Here is a 20,031-nt window from a genome sequence, read left to right on the forward strand (position 1 = left end):
GAAGAGGGGAGAAGGAGTAAGGAAAGAAAGGAAAGAAAGAGGGAGAAATGAGGGAGGGTGGGAGGGAAGGAATGAGGAAGGGAAGGAAGGAGGAGAGGAAAAGGTATGAAAGGAGCAAGGGAGGGGAGGGGAGAGGAGTAAGGAAAGAAAGAAAGGAAAGAGAGAGAAATGAGGGAGGGTGGGAGGGAAGGAAGGAGGAAGGGAAGGAAGGAGGAGAGGAAAAGGTATGAAAGGAGCAAGGGAGGGAGAGGGGAGAGGAGTAAGGAAAGAAAGAAAGGAAAGAGAGAGAAATGAGGGAGGGTGGGAGGGAGGGAGGAGGAAGGGAAGGAAGGAGGAGAGGAAAAGGTATGAAAGGAGCAAGGGAGGGGGAGGGGAGAGGAGTAAGGAAAGAAAGAAAGGAAAGAGAGAGAAATGAGGGAGGGTGGGAGGGAAGGAATGAGGAAGGGAAGGAAGGGGGAGAGGAAAAGGTATGAAAGGAGCAAGGGGGGAGGGGAGAGGAGTAAGGAAAGAAAGAAAGGAGAGAGAAATGAGGGAGGGTGGGAGGGAAGGAAGGAGGAAGGGAAGGAAGGAGGAAAGGAAAATGTATGAAAGGAGCAAGGGGGGGAGGGGAGAGGAGTAAGGAAATAAAGGAAAGAGAGAGAAATGAGAGAGGGTGGGAGGGAGGGAGGAGTAGAAAAGGAAATGAAAGGAGCAAGTGAGGAAGAGGGGAGGAGTAAGGAAAGAAAGAAAGAAAGAAAGAAAGAGAGGGAGGGAGAGAATTGAGGGAGGGGAAGAGAGGGAAGGAAGGAAGAAGAGAGGGAAGGAAGGAAGAGAGGAAAAGGTATGAAAGGAGCAAGGGAGGGGGAGGGGAGGAGTAAGGAAAGAAAGAGAGGGAGGGAGAGAATTGAGGGAGGGAGGGGAAGAGAGGGAAGGAAGGAGGAGAGGAAAAGGTATGAAAGGAGCAAGGGAGGGGGAGGGGAGAAGGAGTAAGGAAAAGAAAGAAAGAGATAGAGAGAAATGAGGGAGGGTGGGAGGGAGGGAGGAGTGGAAAAGGAATGAAAGGAACAAGAGAGAGAGGAAAGAAGGAGGGAGGGGAAGGGAAGGAAGAAGGGAGGGAGGTAAGGAGGAATGGAAAACGTATGAAAAGAACAAGGGAGGGGGAGGAGAGAAGGTGTAAGGGAAAGAAAAAAGAAAGAAAAAGAGAAATGAGGGAGGGTGGGAGGGAGGAAGGAAGGAAGGAGTGGGAAAGGAATGAAAGGAACAAGAGAGGGAGAAAAGAAGGAAGGAAGGAAGGAAGGAAGGAAGGAAGGAAGGAAGGAAGGAAGGAAGGAGAAATGGAGGTAGGGAGGAAGGAAGGAGTTAGTTTCCAATTTCTTTTGCACCATATATAACCCCAATTAACGAAATGATCTCCTAGGGCGAGTGGCCAGTTTCTGCACAGAGTCCGGATCCCTTCCTCTGCCTGCCTGCTCTTCCGTCCTTACCCGCAGACTGTTTTGCCAACACACGTCCTCTGCCTCCTCCTGGCACTGAGCGCCTTCTGCTTCTCCCTTCCCCCCTTCCCTCCCCTGCAACCCATCCGTGCCGCCTTTCCCGAAATGTCACCGGGGCCGTGTGTGCCAGCAACAGGAGATAATAATGCCTACAAAACATTCCCAAGCCCCAGCAGAACCCCATGGAAACGGCGGTTGGCACATTTGGGGGGAACAAAACCAACCAGGAATGCCAATTTCTTATTCACGGTGGGGTTTTCGTTGCAGCCTGGGGGTGTGGGGGTGTGGGGTTGAGTTTGTTTCAACACAGCCAGTGAAATCCAAATGATTGCTAACCATTCTCCGGGCATCATCATCCCCTTGGAAGGGTGAAGGGCATTCAAATAACAAAGATGCCTCCGACTGGGGGCTGCGTGCATTGTTGCTTCCCTAAAGGCTGGCAGCTCAGGGGTCAGTGGGTGGGCTGGCAGCTGAGGAAAAAGGGGAGGGCTTCTCCCCCCTCCCCATTGTCTGGGTTGCTTGGCAACTGCGTTCCCATGGAGATATTTGTACACTCAATACCTGGGGACCAAAGGGACAAGGCAGCTGGCCCTTCGGAAAGGCAGGAAGGGATGTTGGGCTGGAAACAGGTGAGGCGGAGCCCCCTGAGGGATGGGAACGGGCATTGGGAGGCGGGTGGAAAGAAAGCGGGGGAGCTGGGGCCCTCCCTCTGGCCCAGGTAGGACACCTGGAGCCTTCCAGATGTTGCGGAACGACGGGTGCCCAGCAATCCCCAGCCTTTGGGGCTGTATTTCGTGATCCAAGCTGCCTCGTGCAGCTATTCCTTTCACCGGGAATCTCTTTTGGACCATTTTTTTCCCAGATTAAGGGTGAAAAGGAATTCCAAATGGCAAAATATCCTATTTGATAAATAAGGGAGGGGTTGTTTGGCCTGAGCTGCGTAGAGTCTTCCTTCCTTCCTTCCTTCCTTCCTTCCTTCCTTCCTTCCTTCTTTCTTTCTTTCTTTCTCTTCCTTCCTTCTTTCTCTTCTTTCTTTTCTTCCTGTCTTTCCTTTCTTTCCTTTCTTTCCTTTCTTTCCTTTTTCTTTCTTTTCTTTCTTTTCTTTCCTTCCTTCCTTCCTTTCTTTTCTTTCTTTCTTTTCTTTCTATTCTTTCTTTCCTTCCTTTTTCTTTTTTTTCTTTCCCTCTTCTCCTTCCTTTGCTCCTTCCTCTCACCTTTCCTTCCTTCCCCTCTTCTCCTTTCCTTCCTTCCTCCCTCACTCCTGTTTTATCCTTTCTTCCTTTTCCCTCCTTTTAACTCCTTCCTTTCTTTTACTTTCTTCTTCCTTCTTCCCTTCCTCCCTTTTTATCCTTCCTCCCTCCTTTTATCCTTCCTTCCTCCTTCCCTTTTTATCCCTTCCTTCTTTATTTCTTTTTCTTCCTTACTCCTTTCCTCCCTCCCTTTATCCTTCCTTCTTTCTTCCTTCCTTCTTCCTTCCTTCTTCCTTCCTTCCTTCTTTCTTTCTTTCTTTTTTTTTCTCTCCTTTTTTGTTTCTTCTCCATCTTGATAAAATCGTCACAGACATTGCATTTTATCTGGTTACTGAGTCTGGTTTTTTTCGGGGGGGGAGGAGTGAAGGACCCATATGTAAATTATAACCTAATCAAAGCTTGTGACTCATCTGGCAATCTAAGACACCTTCAAAATTATGTCTATCAGCCATGATTAATATTAACCAAGATTAATGTTTTGCATGAGTATTACATCTTTTACTAACCTGCTTAAGTATGCTGGGAGGACATAGCCATAAACTGAATTATGTTTTTGGGGACTGTAAGTACAGCACCATCTAGAACGGCATAAACTTCTGAAATCTAGTAAAACTTGTTCATTGAGCAATTCTAAAAATGCCAATTGGGTTCAAAACATAAATCTTACGAATCCAGCTATAAAAAGGCATTTTTCCCAATTTCTTCAGGTTTACTGGAGGAAAATTAGTTTTTTTAAAAAATTGTCGAGGGCAGGAAGCGTTTTAAAGTGTAAATGCTTATTAAGACTTTGCTTTCTATTTCTTTCTTAATTCATTCTTCCCAAAGGATTTAAATGTTTAAAATGCAAATTTTGTGGTTGGTTGACTGGCTGGCTGGCTGGCTGGTCAAGCAGTCGTTGGATGGATGGATGGATGCATGGATGGATGGATGGACGGACAGACAGACAGACAGTTGGTTATTTGGGTAGATAAATGGATGGATGGACGGACAGACAGACAGATAGACAAGAGAGGGGGAAAGGAGGGATAGATATAGATATAGGTAGGTAGGTAGGTAGGTAGGTCGGTAGGTAGGTAGGTAGGAAGGAAGATATGGTTGGTTATTTATCTAATGGATGGATGGACGGATGGACAGATGGGCAAACAGATGAGTGGGGGGAGGGATAGAAAGAAAGAAAGAAGGAAGGAAGGAAGGAAGGAAGGAAAGAAAGAAAGAAAGAAAGATAAGATAAGATAAGATAAGATAAGATAAGATAAGATAAGATAAGATAAGATAAGATAAGATAAGATAAGATAAGATAAGATAAGATAAGATAGATGATTGGTTATTTGGTTAGCTAAATGGAAGAATGGATGCATAGATGATGGATAGATGCTTGCATGGATGGATGGGTGGGTGGGTGGGTGGATGGACGGACAGACAGACACAGATAGATACAGATAGATACAGATAGATATAGATGGTTGGGTTGGTTGGTTGGTTGGCTGGTCAAGCGGTCATTGGATGGATGGATGGATGGATGGATGGATGGATGGATGGACGGACGGACGGACGGACGGACAGACAGACAGACAGACAGACAGACAGATGGGAGGTGGAGGGAGGGATAGATAGAGATACAATAGATAGATTGAGAGAGAGAAAGAGAGAAAGAGAGAGAGAGAGATGGTTCGTTATTTATCTAATGAAGGGATGGATGAATGGACAGAGGGACAGATAGAGGAGGGATAGATAGATAGAAAGAATGGTTGGTTATTTATCTAATGGATGGATGGGTTGGTGGGTGGATGGACAGACAGACGAGAGAGGAAAGAGGGAGGGATAGATAGATAGATAGATAGATAGATAGATAGATAGATAGATAGATAGATAGATAGATAGCAGGCAGGCAGGCATAGATAATAGATAGATGAATGGTTGGTTATTTGGTTAGATAAATGGAAGAATAGAAAAATACATGATGGATAGATGCTTGGATGGATGGATGGATGGATGGATGGATGGATAGACAGACAGACACAGATAGATATGGATAGATACAGATAGAGATAGATGGTTGGGTTGGGTTGGTTGGTTGGTTGGCTGGCTGTTGAGCCACTTGGGCCAGGGCACAAGTGCATAAGAAATGACTACCCTTCCTAACCTGTCAATCCAATCAGAACTCAAACTGAGCAAGTCACAAAAGGATCGGAACCTTAGGATCAGAATGGAGCAGACTAGAAGGAACGTTTGTTCCACTCAAACCTGGTTTGGCAGCCACCATTCAGCCATGTCCACCAACACAGATATCGCTGCCTCCTGGAAAAGAAGGCAGTCTTTAGGTGCTCAGTGTTGCATATGACACCTTCTGCCGTAATGAATGGATTCGGGTTTAAGACGCCACAAAATTCGCGCACTCTTCTCTTTGCCTTCTCATATTGATTTACAGCTTGTGCCTTTATGACAACGTGATACTTATGAACTTAACTTTGGTTCGAACGAGCAGCTAAAGGAGATTGATGCTTTTGTAGCAAGCGGCAAAGAAGTCACTGGATTCCACAAAGGTGGGTTTTTTTAAAAAATGTATATATACAAACATTTATAATGGCAAAACCTTTAAATACGTCCATTTCTCCATCCCTGGTTTTCTTGGATTCTAGCAAAAGGTCATCTAGCTTTGACGGGCAACCGTGTATGAATTTTTTATTTTTTTATTTTTTACTGGAAGGAAGGGCACCAAATGGACGATTTCAGGACTTTGGAATTTAAAAAGAGATAAAGAAGTTGAGGGAAAGTTTAAGAGGATAATTACTCAATAGAGAGAGGAGCAGGAGGCACAATTGTATGGTGAGGGGTGGGTGGGTGGAGGGTTCATTCCTTTCTAGTTTCTCTATCGTAAAACATTGGAAAAATCACACACAAACATGGATATGTAGGAGAGAGAGAAAAGAGATAAAAGATAGATGATAGATAGATAGATAGATAGATAGATAGATAGATAGATAGATAGATAGATAGACAGACAGACAGAGAAAGAGAGAGATAAATGATTGATAAACGGTAGGTAGGTAGGTAGGTAGGTAGGTAGGTAGGTAGGTAGGTAGATAGGTAGATAGATAGATAGATAGATAGATAGATAGATAGATAGATGATGGATGGATGGATGGATGGATGGATGGATGGATGGATGGATGGATAGATAGATAGATAGATAGATAGATAGATAGATAGATAGATAGATAGATAGATAGATAGATAATGGAATGGGAATGGGAATAGAAATAGGAATAGGAATAGGAATAGGAATAGAATAGAATAGAATAGAATAGAATAGAATAGAATAGAATAGAATGATGGGATGGGATGGGACAGAATAGAATGAGAATATAGAATAGAATAGAATAGAATAGAATAGAATAGAATAGAATAGAATAGAATAGAATAGAATAGAAGGATGGGATGGGATGGGATGGGATGGGATGGGATGGGATGGGATGGGATGGGATGGGACGGGACAGAATAGAATGAGAATATAGAATAGAATAGAATAGAATAGAATAGAATAGAATACAATACAATACAATGCAATACAATACAATACAATACAATACAATACAATACAATACAATACAATACAATACAATAGCAGAGTTGGAAGGGACCTTGGAGGTCTTCTAGTCCAGCCCCCTGCCTAAGCAGGAAACCCTACACCACTTCAGACAAATGGCTATCCAACTTTTCTTAAAAACTTCCAGTGTTGGGGCATTTACAACTTCTGGAGGCAACTTCTGTTCCATGCATTAATTGTTTCCACTGATTTAATTGATATAAAGAGAGAGATGATAGATGATAGAAGAGAGAGATGAAAGATGAGAGAAAAATGATAAGATGGTAGAGATCGAGAGAAATTTTATATTGGTGAAATTGATAGACAATCGATAGCTAGACAGACAGATGAGAGAGAGGAGGGGGAGAGAGATACAGGTAATCCTTGACTTATGACCACAGCGGATTCCAAAATTTATGTTGTTATGTAAGACATTTGTCAAGGGAATTTTGTCCCATTCTACAACCTTACGACACTGCAACCGTCATAAATATGAGCCCGTTGCCAGGCATCTGAATTTTGATCATGTGACCAGAGGGGGGGGGTTGCTGCAACAGTCGTACAATCGGTCATACCTCCCTTTTGTTCAGTGCCGTTGTAAGTTCAAACGGTCACTAAATGAAGCGTCGTAAGTCGAGGACTACCTGTAGGCTGCACTTTCTGATTCCGACCCATCAAAGCATCTCTGGAAGAATTGGTCTCCCTGACAGGTTTTGGGTCAGAGCAAGAAGGACCTGGAAGGGACGCTGGGGTTGCAATTGGGTCTTTGGCCAGGAGCCACACATCTGTCAAGGGGGGGTGGGGGGCGTTCCCAGGCTGCTGGAGGAAATGGGGCTCCAGTCAGGAACTGCCCTCAAGTGTTGTGGCTGCTGGCTTGGCACAGGAGACACGGCCCGGGTTGCCTGTGGGTGACCTTTGGGCTAACAACAGGTACTGCCCATTGAAGCCATGCCTCTCTCTTGGGTGGCCTATGGATGGGGTTTGTTTGGCCAGGAAGAAAACCTTCCCTCTTTCCGTCTTTCCTTCCTTCTTCCCTTCACTGTCTTTCCTTCCTCTCCTTCCTTCCTTCCATTCCTTCCCTTCCTTCCCTCTTTCTCTCTTTTCTTTCTTCTTCCCTTCCCTGCCTTTCATTCCTCTACTCCCCTCCTTCCTTCCTTCCCTCTTTCCATCCTTCCTTCTTCCCTTCCTTTCCTTCCTCTCCTTCCTTCCTTCCTTCCCTTCCCTTCCTTCCCTCTTTCCGTCTTTCCTTCCTTCTTCCCTTCCCTGCCTTTCATTCCTCTCTTCCCCTCCTTCCTTCCTTCCCTCTTTCCATCCTTCCTTCCTCTCTTCCTTTCATTCCTCTCCTTCCTTCATTTCCTTCCCTTCCTTCCCTCTTTCCTTCCTTCTTCCCCTTTCCTGCCTTTCATTCTCCTTTCTTCCTTTCCTCTTTCCATCCTTCCTTCTTCCCTTCCCTTCCTTTCATTCTCCTTTCTTCCTTTCCTCTTTCCATCCTTCCTTCCTTCTTCCCTTCCCTTCCTTCCTCTCCTTTCTTCCTTTCCTCCTTCCATCCTTCCTACCTTCCTTCTTCCCTTCCCTTTCTTTCCTGCCTGTCCTTCCCTTCCTACCTTCCTTCCTTCCCTCTTTCCATCCTTCCTTCCTTCTTCCCTTCCTTTCCTTCCTCCCCTCTTTCCATCCTTCTTCTACTTTCTTCTCTTCCCTCCTTCCTTATCTTCCTTCCTCCTCCCTCCCTCTTTCCATCCTTATGTTTCTCTTCTTCACTTCCCTCTTTCATCCCTCCCTCCCATCTCTCTTCTTCTTCCCATTTCTCTCTTTGCCTCCTTCCTTCTTTCCTCCTTCGCTCCTTCCCATTTTTCCTCCCTTTTTTGTTCCTTTCTTTCCTTCTTCCTTCCCGCCCTCCCTCTCTCCATCCTTCCTTACTTCTTCTTACTTCCTTCTTCCTCTCATCTCTGTCCTTTCTTCCTATCTTTCTAAGCCTCCTTCCTTCCTCCTCCTCCCTCCCTCCCTTCTTCCAATTTCTCTTTCCTTCCTTTTTTACTTCCTCCCTCCCTCCCATCTCTCTTCTTCCCATTTCTCTATTTGCCTCCTTCCTTCTTTCCTCCTTCCCTCCTTCCCATTTCTCCTTCCTTCTTGTTCCTTTCTTTTCCTCTTCCTTCCCTCCCTCTCTCCATCCTTCCTTACTTTTCTTACTTTCTTCTTCACTTCCCTCCTCCTTCCTTCCTCCCTCCCTCCCATCTCTCTCTCCTTACTTCCCTCCTTCCCATTCTCTTTCTTCCTTTTTCACTTCCTCCCTCCCTCCCATCTCTCATTTCTTCTTCCCATCTTTCCCTTTGCCCCCTTCTTTCCTACTTCCCTCCTTTCCTTCTTTCCATTCTCCTTCCTTTCTCTTTCCCTCCCTCTCTCCATCCTGTCTTCCTTCTCTCCTTCCTTCCTTCCATTCTTCCCCCATCCCTCCATCCCTCCCCTCTCTCTCTCCTTCCTTCAGCTTTGTCTGGCCAGCTGAGAAACACAAAAAAAAATACTAAAAAGCAATTAAAAGAGAGTTTAAAGATGCAATTACAGGGCCATTATGACACTGCCATGAAACCACTTGCAATCTCAGTTATTTCCCGCACAGCCAAAATAAAATAAAATAAAAACCAACAACCAAATGATTTCTCAGTAATTAAACAGTTTGCCGGGAGTTGGCTTGGACTAAATGATGGGAGAATTTCAGTCGTTTTAATTTTAGCCCTTGTGAAACTTTAGCAGAAGTCATGAAAATAGTGCACTATTGGGCACTTGGGTTTACGTACCCACTTGAAAATTCCTACGCAAAGGAGCAGATCATCGGGGGCAACAATATCTGGGCCGCAAACATCGGGGCTCCCTCCAATGCTTTGACTTTTGCAGTCCAGATTTGGGGGTCACAATCGTTGAAAACTGTCACTTTATTGGGTTAGGAATGTTTACTTTTTGGTGATTTAAATGTTTTTCTGTTGTAAGCCAACCACAGTCGCTTTGAAACAAGATGGGTGGCAAATAGATTTAATAAACAGACAGACAGACAGACAGTTTTCACTGGCAGAGGGTTGCAGGAGGCCGTCGCAGCCGGAAAACAGAGCTTGGGAGTCTGTTTTTGCTGGCAGACCACCAAAGGGACCCTCGACACAGATGACATTGAGTTGGCCACACATACCCTGGCCACACACTCACCACCACCACCACCCACAGGTCAAACACAACCCTGATGCAGCCCTCAATGAAATCGAGTTTGACACCTCTTGGTCAATGACTTCTTTTCCCTGAGATCCGGCTTATTGCTTTCCATTGTTCTCCTTTCCTTGTTCTGAGCTAGGCTTCCTCAAAAAGCACGAGGCAGATTCCTGGTCCTGACAAAACCCCTCTTATAAAGGAATGTGAATTCCTCTCGTTCCCCTTCAGCCAAGGCCTGGCAAACCGTCTTTCAAAGGGGTATTTATGACTACAGACCTTATCTAGCTTGGAAAGCTGCCATGTCAATATTTCCCAAATGCGGTGCTGTGCAAGGAAAGGCTGGGCACAGAGTCTCTGAGATTCACGGACAGATCTTCACACTCCTAAAATGAATCTAACGACCGACTGGATGAATTGTTTCCTGAAAAAGCCCCCTTCCCTTTCGCTCCACTTTTATTTCCTCTGGGAGGGGCCATTCACCATCCACCTGTGACTTTCCTCCCAAGCAGGGACGTGCAGTCAGGGGAGGCAGGGGAGGCAGAGCCTCACCACTGTCATCATGAAAAGGAAAAAAAATCTAAAAGGAAAAAGGCAAGAGCTGAGGTCAGGCTGAGCTAGTTGCTGCCAGAGTCACCGTGGATGACCCTGCTTAACTGTTTAAAAAAGCCTCTTAAAAAGCGCCCTCTACAGGAGAAGGCAGGAGAACGACGTGCCTCATCTAGTCTGACTTTAGGTGTTTTATGATCACTCGAGCAGAGTTAAGCAAGGGTTAAAAGCGTACAAATTTCTGATGTAGGTGAGGCACATCGTTCTCCTGCTTCCTCCTGTAGAGGGCGCTTTTTAAGAGGCTTTTTAAAACAATTAAGCAGAATCATCCACGGTGACTCTGGCAGCAACTAGCTCAGCCTGACCTCAGCTTTTGCCTTTTTCCTTTTACATTTTTTTTCTTTCCATGATGACAGGCAAGAGCAGAGTTGAAATCCTCTCTGAAACAGCTGGAAAAGGTAAGGGTGGATCGGAGGGAGGGGGAGGAATTCAAACTTCATCCTCAAGTGTAGCTCCCTCCCCAAGTGTAGTTTGATTGCAGGCAGAGCCACGTTGCCTTTTCAAACACACACATACACACACACACACCTGGATAAAACTATATAAGCCCAGCTTCACTGATTACCAATCCAACTTCTGTGTTTGTGTCTGTTTGAGAGAAGGGGGAGGGAGGGAGAGAGGGAGGAAGGAGGGAGAGGGAGAAGAAAAAGAAAGAAGGAAACTTCTTTCGCAAAGGAGAAAAACAAATGCTGTCGCTTTAAATCGGAACTGAGCATGCCTGGCTGTGGAATTCTGGGAGTTGAAGTCCACAAGTCTGAAAAAAATTTGAAACCCAGCACTGTGTCAGTGCCTCACCAGCCATAAACCTCACCGCACGTCACTGCTCCCAATTCTACCCTGATTTCTGAATTGTTGGCTTAAAACCTCCTTGAATTTTCCCCCCCCCCCCTCTTCAGCAGCTTCCAACCCCGGCTGAGAAGTGAGCCGCCATGGCCGACTCTAAAACTCTACCGAAGAACAAGCTGACGCCGCGCTTTCGGAAATCTTTGCCTTCCAGTGATACAAGCAAGATGAGCCCCGAGCAAAAAGCACGCTATTTGGCCTTTGCCGATCCCGCCAAGCCAGACGTGAAGACGATGCTGGCCACCACTCTCATGAAAGAGAGGAAGGTCATGGACAGTCGGCAAAGGGAATTGGAAGATAAAAACCTGATTGGGGTCCTCAAGGCTTCCGAAGCACGGAACCGCCTTCGAAACTCAAGGCTCCAGTACCAGAATCTGAGAGTGAGTGAGCTCGGGTTTTCTGCTCAGAATAAGAGAGATTGGAAGGGACCTCGGGGTTCTTCTAGCCCAACCCCATGGTCAGTGACGTGCGGTGAGGTTTATGGCTGGTGAGGCACTGACCCAGTGGTGGGTTTCAAATTTTTTTAGTCTTGTGGACTTCAACTCCCAGAATTCCACAGCCAGGCATGCTCAGTTCCGATTTAAAGCGACAGCATTTGTTTTTCTCCTTTGCCAAATAAGTTTCCTTCTTTCTTTTTCTTCTCCGTGCCTCATCTACGTCAGGAATTTTTCGGCTTTTAACCCTGGCTTCGCTCTGCTCGAGTGATCATAAAGTCAGACTAGATGAGGCACCTCGTTCTCCTGCCGCCTCCTGTAGAGGGCACTTTTGTAGAGGCTTTTTTAAACAGTTAAGCACTAAGCAGAGTCATCCATGGTGATTCTGGCAGCAAATAGCTCAGCCATTTTTCCTTTTACATTTTTTTTTTCTTTTCATGACGACAGTGGTGAGGCTCTGCCTCCCCTGCCTCCCCTGACTGCACGTCCCTGCCCCTGGGCCGTGAGCTGTTCTGAACAGGGTTGCAGAAGTGGTGGGTGAGCGTTGGTGAGCACATCCCCGCTGGTGCAAATGGAGCTTTGTACATATGCACCATTTCTGGAATTATCCCCTCTCCCCACCTCCTCTCCGCCAGTCTGCAAATCCAGAAAGATTGGGAACACTATTCTAGTCCAATCCCTGCCCAATCAAGAGATCCTCTACCCTTGATGGAGAACCTATAGCACACGTACCAGAAGTGGAACATAGAGCCATCTCTCCACGCACGCCGGCCGTTGCTCATTGCTCTTCCGGGTTCCAGCACACTGGACTTCTGTCAGAGTTTGTTGCCTAAATTCAAATCCAGAAGCACACGCATATAACTGATGCAGCAGGATTCATTAACTAACATACATACATACATACATACATACATACATACATACATACATACATATATATATATATATGAATAAATGTACAATACCAACAGGTGGTTCTTCCTAGTAAACACAAGGCAGGAGAGTTACAGGCAAACACAAGCAGTTAGTTTCATTTCATTACACAAGCCCAGACAGCCTGCTAGTTTACTTCTCAGAGCAGCAGACTGCTTAAGTTTCTGTATCAATTCTCTGCACAGACTCAGATCTGTTTAAGCTCCCATTGGCTAACTTAGTTACTATGCCTATTCATTGGCTGACTTTGTTCCCGTGTCTCTCCCAGTCATGAATATTTTAATAACTAAGCACACGCGGGAGTGCTGGAAGCTGGAAGAGTAGCTCCCTGGTGCGCATGCGTGAGCTGAGCTTCCCGTTTCTGGCACATGCTAGTCCTTGGAAACTGGAAGACCAGATGAACGGCAAGCATGCATATGCCAGAAACCAAAAGCTCGGCTCTTCCGGTTCCCCGCACTCCCCCACGCACGTGTGCACACTTACTGCCGAAAAGGTTCACTAACACTGTCCTATGCCATCTCAGACAAATGGCTGTCCAATCTCTTGGACTTTGAGAAATGGAAATAATCTGCAGTTATCAAATGGTAGGAAGAATAGCAACTATACAAATGAATATACTGCCGAAGCTATTGTTTTTGTTTCAAACAATCCCTATAAAGCTAGAAAATAAATATTTTGATGAACTAAATGCAGTAATTTTGAAATTTATATGGCAAGGAAAAAGAGCAAGAATAAGACTGAAAATGTTGCAAGAATGCAAAAATAATGGGGGCTTCGGTCTGCTGGATTGGGAATTCTACTATCAGGCACTAACTTGGGAGACAGAACGGATTAAGCCAGTGGTATGACTTGAATAACTTAAAATCTACTTCTCTAGCTGGGTAGGCGTGGCTGATCGGTCATGTGACTGGGTGGGTGACGTCACTCACCCAGCCCTGCCTCCCGGCCACTCGCCTCAAAGGCAGAGGTAGGATTCAGCTGGTTGGGGCTAATCCCACCACTGGCTGGCCCCGCCCCTGCCCATTTTTCAGCCTGTTTTTTTGGCCTTTTGGGGGGTGTTTTCAGGCTAGTTTTTCGGCTGTTTTCAGGCTGTTTTTCGGCTGTTTTCAGGCCATTTTTAGGCCATTTTCAAGCCATTTTTCAGGCTGTTTGAAGTTTCTCACCGAAGTTCATCCTTGTTTCTTTTGGCTCCAGGCGCAAGAGATCAACTTCCTGATCTCCTTCCAAAGGAATGCGAAAGGCGCTGTGAGGTTGGAAGTCTTTCTCCCACCCAGGAGAAATATTGCAAAATTGTCTGACTGCATGGACACCATTCAGGTAAATAAATGTTAGCGACAGAATCTTCCCAGTAAAAGCCTTCCCTGATACAAAGGACCATAGTCTGACTCTCTCAGTAAAAGCAATAAAGCTCCCTTAATCAGAATAGAGCTGGAAGGGACCTTGGAGGTCTTCTAGTCCAACCCCCTGCTCAAGCAGGAGACCAGTGGTTGGTATTCAGCCAGCTTGCGCTGGTTCACCCAAACTGGTAGTGAAAATTGCGGGTGGGCCATGCCCACTCGCCCGGCTCCATGCTGCCCTATTTAGGCATGTTTTCATGCCACACGCATGCATACATGCCACACGTGTGATCAAATGCACATACACGGAAGACCGAGCGCACGCTTGGACACGGGCATGTTCACATTTGCGAACCGGTAGGGAAAGTAAGTGAATAGCATCCCTGCAGGAGAGAAAGGTCACAAAACTGTACAAAACTCACTTCACCACCGCCTCGCTTAGCAACAGAAATTTTGGGCTCAACTGTGGTCATACGTCGAGGACTACCTGAATATGGAAATGGGCTTAATAATGCTGGATGACTTCGCCAGAGTACTAAAACAGTCTTTTGAAAAAATAAGAAGAACCTTTAGTTAGCACCCACCCCTCTCTTAGAAAAATGAGACATTTTAGGAAATATGAAAAGGGCAGAATATTTCCCCTAAAAGGGAGGCAGAAACTCACCTCCCACCTTTGTCAAATGGGCCATTAAGGCCTGAGCGAGTCTATTCCACATAACAAAGATCTATCTCCTTCAGGCAGAGCCCTAGTAGGGATTGCCCAAAGCCCTTTCATTACATCAACATCAGTGGTGGGTTGCAGGAGGTACGCCCCAGTACGGACGCACCAGGTACCGTTTCGGTACTGCGCTCTGGAGGGCCCACCTGCCCACCCTCCTTACCTGTATTTGAGCTCTTTGGCGTTTCCACGCACGCACATGGAGCATATGGTGCCTGCGCGACGCTCCACCGAGCAGCTGGAGCATTGTGGAGGTGTCACAGGAGGTAAGGATGCATGCATGCACTGCGCTCGTGTGCTGCGCGTGTTCATGTGATGGACACCGGGGCCCGTTGCACTGTACCAGTTGCAATGGGATCCAGAACTCACCACTGATCATCACCCAGCAAGAGTCAACCAAGCTTGGGACTCAGGACAGCCTGTAGAGTTGCCCCTGCATGGCCCCATTGGAATCTGACAACCAATCAGAATACAAGCTCAAATTTAAAGCCCAACAGAGGAGGTAGGTAGGTAGGTAGGTAGGTAGATGATAGATAGATAGATAGATAGATAGATAGATAGATAGATAGATAGATAGATAGATAGATAGATAGATTATAGATAGATGATAGATAGATGATAGATAATACATAGATAGATACATAGATGATAGATGATAGATAGATAGATAGATAGATAGATGATAGATAGATAGATAGATAGATAGATAGATAGATAGATAGATAGATAGACAGATGATAGATAGATAGATAGATAGATAGATAGATAGATAATGATAGATAGACTGATAGATAGATAGATAGATAGATAGATAGATAGATAGATAGATAGATAGATAGACGATAGATAGATAGATAGATAGATAGATAGATAGATAGATGATAGATAGATAGATAGATAGATAGATAGATAGATAGATAGATAGACAGATGATAGATAGATAGATAGATAGATAATGATAGATAGACTGATAGATAGATAGATAGATAGATAGATAGACGATAGATAGATAGATAGATAGATAGATAGATAGATAGATAGATAGATGGATGATAGATAGATAGACAGATGATAGAGATAGATAGATAGATAGATAGATAGATAGATGATAGATAGATAGATAGATAGATAGATAGATAGATAGATAGATAGATAGATAGATAGATACACAGATGATAGATAGATAGATACACAGATGATAGAGAGAGAGAGAGAGAGAGAGAGAGAGATGATAGATAGATAGATATCACCCATGTGCCTTTTTAACCAGGACCTCAAGCCATGTGATCCTGTCCACCATTAAACCATCTTTCGAAGCAGCCTCCATGGTGCCAGGGTCTTTCTCCCCACTTGGAACTGAGCACAGATGGACATTTCTTCCAACATAACTATGGGAAATTTTGCTGCCTTCTAGCTCAGCGAGGGACATTTTAAGCTCAATTGTAGTCCTAAATCCTATATATTTGGGGCAGCTGCTTTCTTAAATATTCCTTTCCTTTTCTGAATTTCCCATCTCCCTCCTCCCCCTTCTCTTTGTTTTTCAGCGTGGCCGGATTGAGGAGATTCTGGAAGACGAGAGCGGTGAGATCTATATCCGGAGGCCTTAGGACCTCCTAGAGAACCAGGAATGATAAGGGAAAGAGGATATGGATTAAACCCAGAAAGGGGGAATTTACTCTCAAGGGTTTCGACATAACAAACCACGGCTCTTTAATAAATTGTGTGGATTATCAGAGGTTCCAATCCCAAATTAGGGAATCTACAGATTAAGTCCATATTTAGTGCACCTCCTAACATAATAAAAGACTTGGAAGGGGCCTTGGAGGTCTTCTAGTCCAACCCCCTGCTCAGGCAGGAAACCCTTTACAATTTCAGACAAGTAGCTATCCAATCTCTTCTTAAAAACCTCCAGTGTTGGGGCACCCACAACTTCTGGAGGCAAGTCGTTTCACTGATGGATCGTTCTCACTGTCAGAAAATATCTCCTTAGTTCTGGACTGCTTCTCTCCTTGATTAGTTTCCATTGTTTCTGTCTGTTCTGACCCAGCCTTAGCAGAACCAGAAATAGACTCCTTGTTCCGAAAAAAAACCCCTCTTTATTTAGCTACTGTGAATTCATGGCATTCCCACACAGAAAAGTCCAGGAAATAGTCCTTCAAAGGCTTAATTGCAATAACAGACCTTATCACTTCCTTGGATAATTGCCAGGCCGAGAGCTTCCAGTCACAAAGCTGTAAACGAATTTCTGGCAAGAAATCTCTGAGGCCCAATGGGCAAATCTTCCTAACGAAATCCGAACTGTTGTCTCCTACAACCACCACTTCCTTTTTGCTTCTATTTATTCCCCAGCCAGGGAGGGGCCATTCAAGGTCCACGTGTGCCTTTCTCCCCGAGTCAGCTCCGTGTCCACAGTTGTTCTCCTCTCCAGATCGCTCTGTGCATACGCACATCTGGAATAGGCCCCAGCTGTTCTCTTTCCCCACTTATCTCTGACTCCTAAGGCAGCTGATAACTGTCAGACGGCTCTGGCCCCCTCTCTGCCTCCGACGCAGAGCCCTCATCAGAGCCTTCCCCAGACTCCAGGACTGGCCCATCTTCCTCCCCAACCTCCTTATTCTCCAAGTCTGCCGATAGCAGTTTCTTCTCCTTTCTTTTGATTTCTTTGGAGAACAGAATAACAGAATTGGAAGGGACCTTGGAGGTCTTCTACTCCAACCCCCTGCTCAAGCAGGAAACTCTATACCACTGATGGCAAACCTTTTCGACACTGAGTGCCAAAACCGGAACGTGCGTTTATGTGTGTGCATGTGCATGATCTGGAGCTCGCTGCTCATATTGTGCACTGATAGCTGCTCATATTGCACACTTTGGGTTTCCGGCACGCACGTGCCTGCCAGCCAGCTGGTCTTTGCGCCAGAAACCCAAAGCACCAGAAACCCAAAGATTAGCTAGCTGTGCCTGTTTTTTGGCCATTTTCAGCCTAGAAAATGGCCTGAAAAGAGCCAGAAAAATGGGCCAGAAACGGCCTGGAAAATGACCCCCAAAATGGCCTGATTTGGGGCTTTTTTCCGGTGCATGCTGGAAACCAGAAGATCAGCTGGCGCATGCCCATAGAGGGCTGTGTGTGCCACCTGTGGCACACATGCCATTACAGCCCTATACCATTTCAGACATTAAATGGCTGCCCGGTGTTTTATTAAAAACTTCCAGTAATGAAGCACCCACAACTTCTGGAAGCAAGCTCTCCCCCTGTTTAATGGTTCTGTCAGAAAATGTCTCCTTAGTTCTAGGTTGCTTCTCTCCTTGATGAGTTTCCATCCGTTTTTTCTTCGGGTGCTTTGGAGAATAGCTTGACTCCCTCTTCTTTGGGGCAGCCCCTCAGATATTAAATATGGCACACTTAACGAGGCGTTTGGCGCCAGATTCGGGGCAGCGCTGAATACGGGTTGAATCCCAACCTTTGATGAGATTGGCACTTTTCAATTCTGCATCTTTAGTTCAGACTTGGAAATCTTTTTTTTTAAATTGAAAGTTTTAAAGAGTTTTACAAATATATACCTTCCCTCCCCCCCCCCCCGACCCCACATCCCCTCCCATCCTCCCCCCACCCCCACAACCTCCCAGAGCAAATACAGGGTATAAACATTTAACAACCATATACTAAAATAAACTAACTAACTTTAGCATCATCCCTTCGCTTGTACTTTTAACTCCCCTTTTGTAAAGCTAACTTTAGATAAGTTGTAACATTCCTTGTTCAGTCATTCATAAGACTTGGAAATCTTGTGTTCTGTAAAAGACTTCAACCTGTACAGATCTAACCAGATAAGCCTAAAGAAAAATAATTCTCTAAATTCATCAGGAGGTTAAATATGCCCGGGGGTATCTTGCCGTCGGGAAGGGAGGGGGTCTGAAGGATCAAGATGGCGGGTGTAGCAGCGCCATCAAAGCCCCGCCCCTTCTACGCAACACCTGTAAGGGGAGGCGGGGCTTCTGCAGCCACCATCTTGAATTTTTGGACCCGCACAAAATTCAGAAGACTCTGATAGCGATGCAGTCCTGTTTGTTTGAAACCTGTTAAATTAGCAGCCGCATAAGCAGTTGCCTCTACTTTATTGAACTCAAAATCGTGTTCTGTGTAATTGGGTTGCACCTCCTGCAAATGTGAGAGGCGGATCTATGTATGTATATTAAAAAAATATCGGCATGCACGGACCTCTTTGTGTTCCCAGGGACCTCTGGATTTCTGCGAGCATGTCAGTTGCTGCAAGTCGCGTAACTTGTCCCAATGCACCATTTTACCAGAAGGCCAATGCTTGAGGCTGCTTCTCCGATAAACCTCCCTTTAATTCCTTTAAACTTTCAAGAATGCTCTGTAAATGCTCACCTGAAATTGAAGTTGAATAAAACTAGTCCTTGACTTACGACCGTTCATTTAGTGACCATTTGAAGTTACAACGGCACTGAAAAAAATAACTTATGACCAGTGATTATATATATACATGTGTGTGTGTGTGTGTGTGTGTGTGTGTGTGTGTGTATGTTGTATTTGTGCTGATAAATAAATAAAGGGAGACTAGTATAGATCTATTTCAAGCTATTTGGCTCTCATCAGCTAGCCATACCCTTACTGGGAATCGAACCTGGGCTGTATTACATATTAGGCAGTTATATTAGCCACTTAGCCACTTTGATTCCCAGTAAGGATATGGCTAGCTGATGAGAGCTAAATAGCTTGAAATAGATCTATACTAGTCTCCCTTTATTTATTTATCAGCACAAATACAACAAAAATATAACAAAAAGGCAACAGTAAAAATATTGGGTTTCTGTCTGGATGGTCTCTTGTGACGAGCCGATGGACAGAGAATGGAAGCAATAGACTTCCTCCCCATATTTGGGCATACCAGGGGTTGTGACACTAAATACATACATACATACATACATACATACATACATACATAGAGAGAGAGTTTAGTCTCCCTTTATTTATTTATCAGCACAAATACAACATATATATATGTTAGCTTCCTCCCATAATTGGGGCTTACCAGGGGTTGTGACTCTAAATATATACCCTCTTCCCTGGCTTCAGCTGATAAGGAGGAGACCTGTGGCTTAATGGCTAAGACGTTTGCCTAAGATGCAACACAGCACAGGTTCGAATCCCAGTAAGGGTATGGCTAGCTAATGAGAGCTAAATAGCTTGAAATAGATCTATACTAGTCTCCCTTTATTTATTTATCAGCACAAATAAAACACACACACACACACACATATATATATATAAACTGGTTCTCTGCCCTAATGACTGGCTGTGTGGGCGTGGCCATGGTGGGTGTGGCCAGGGGGTGTGGCAAGCAGCACTCAGACTCCTGCTAACCTGGGAGCCAAAAACAGGGTGTGTGGGAACTCCTGGAAGGGAGGGGAGGGGCCAACGAGCAATTTAACAACCAGTTCGCCCGAACCGGCCTTAACCGGCTGAATCCCACCACTGCTTACGACCATTTTTCACACTTACGACCATTGTGGCATCCCCATGGTGATCAAAATTCAGACAGCTGGCAACTGACTCATATTTATGACGGTTGCAGTGCCCCAGGGTCATGTGATCTCCTTCGGAGACCTTGATTGAAGAAGCCAGATTCACCAAGCGTCTG

At 45.2% G+C, this 20,031-nt stretch overlaps 1 protein-coding gene across 1 annotated transcript; it reads left to right on the forward strand.

The window, feature by feature from the left end:
• The first annotated feature begins 11,035 nt into the window (after positions 1-11,035).
• Positions 11,036-15,978, forward strand: LKAAEAR1 (LKAAEAR motif containing 1). The gene is made up of 3 exons (XM_032218624.1): positions 11,036-11,329; positions 13,511-13,633; positions 15,916-15,978. Exons 1-3 carry the CDS (start codon positions 11,036-11,038, stop codon positions 15,976-15,978), a joined length of 480 nt encoding a protein of 159 aa, XP_032074515.1.
• The last annotated feature ends 4,053 nt before the right edge of the window (positions 15,979-20,031 follow it).

Source organism: Thamnophis elegans, chromosome 5 (assembly GCF_009769535.1).
Source record: "Thamnophis elegans isolate rThaEle1 chromosome 5, rThaEle1.pri, whole genome shotgun sequence".
NCBI classification, from domain to species: Eukaryota; Metazoa; Chordata; class Lepidosauria; order Squamata; family Colubridae; genus Thamnophis; species Thamnophis elegans.

What these genes read in the sequence shown, in the direction of transcription:
- LKAAEAR1 (XM_032218624.1), top strand. Translation starts at nt 11,036, where the DNA reads ATGGCCGACTCTAAAACTCTACCGAAGAACAAGCTGACGCCGCGCTTT. An exon ending in TCCAGTACCAGAATCTGAGA is followed by an intron (nt 11,330 to 13,510) that starts GTGAGTGAGCTC and finishes TTTTGGCTCCAG; the next exon opens with GCGCAAGAGATCAACTTCCT. An exon ending in ACTGCATGGACACCATTCAG is followed by an intron (nt 13,634 to 15,915) that starts GTAAATAAATGT and finishes TTTGTTTTTCAG; the next exon opens with CGTGGCCGGATTGAGGAGAT.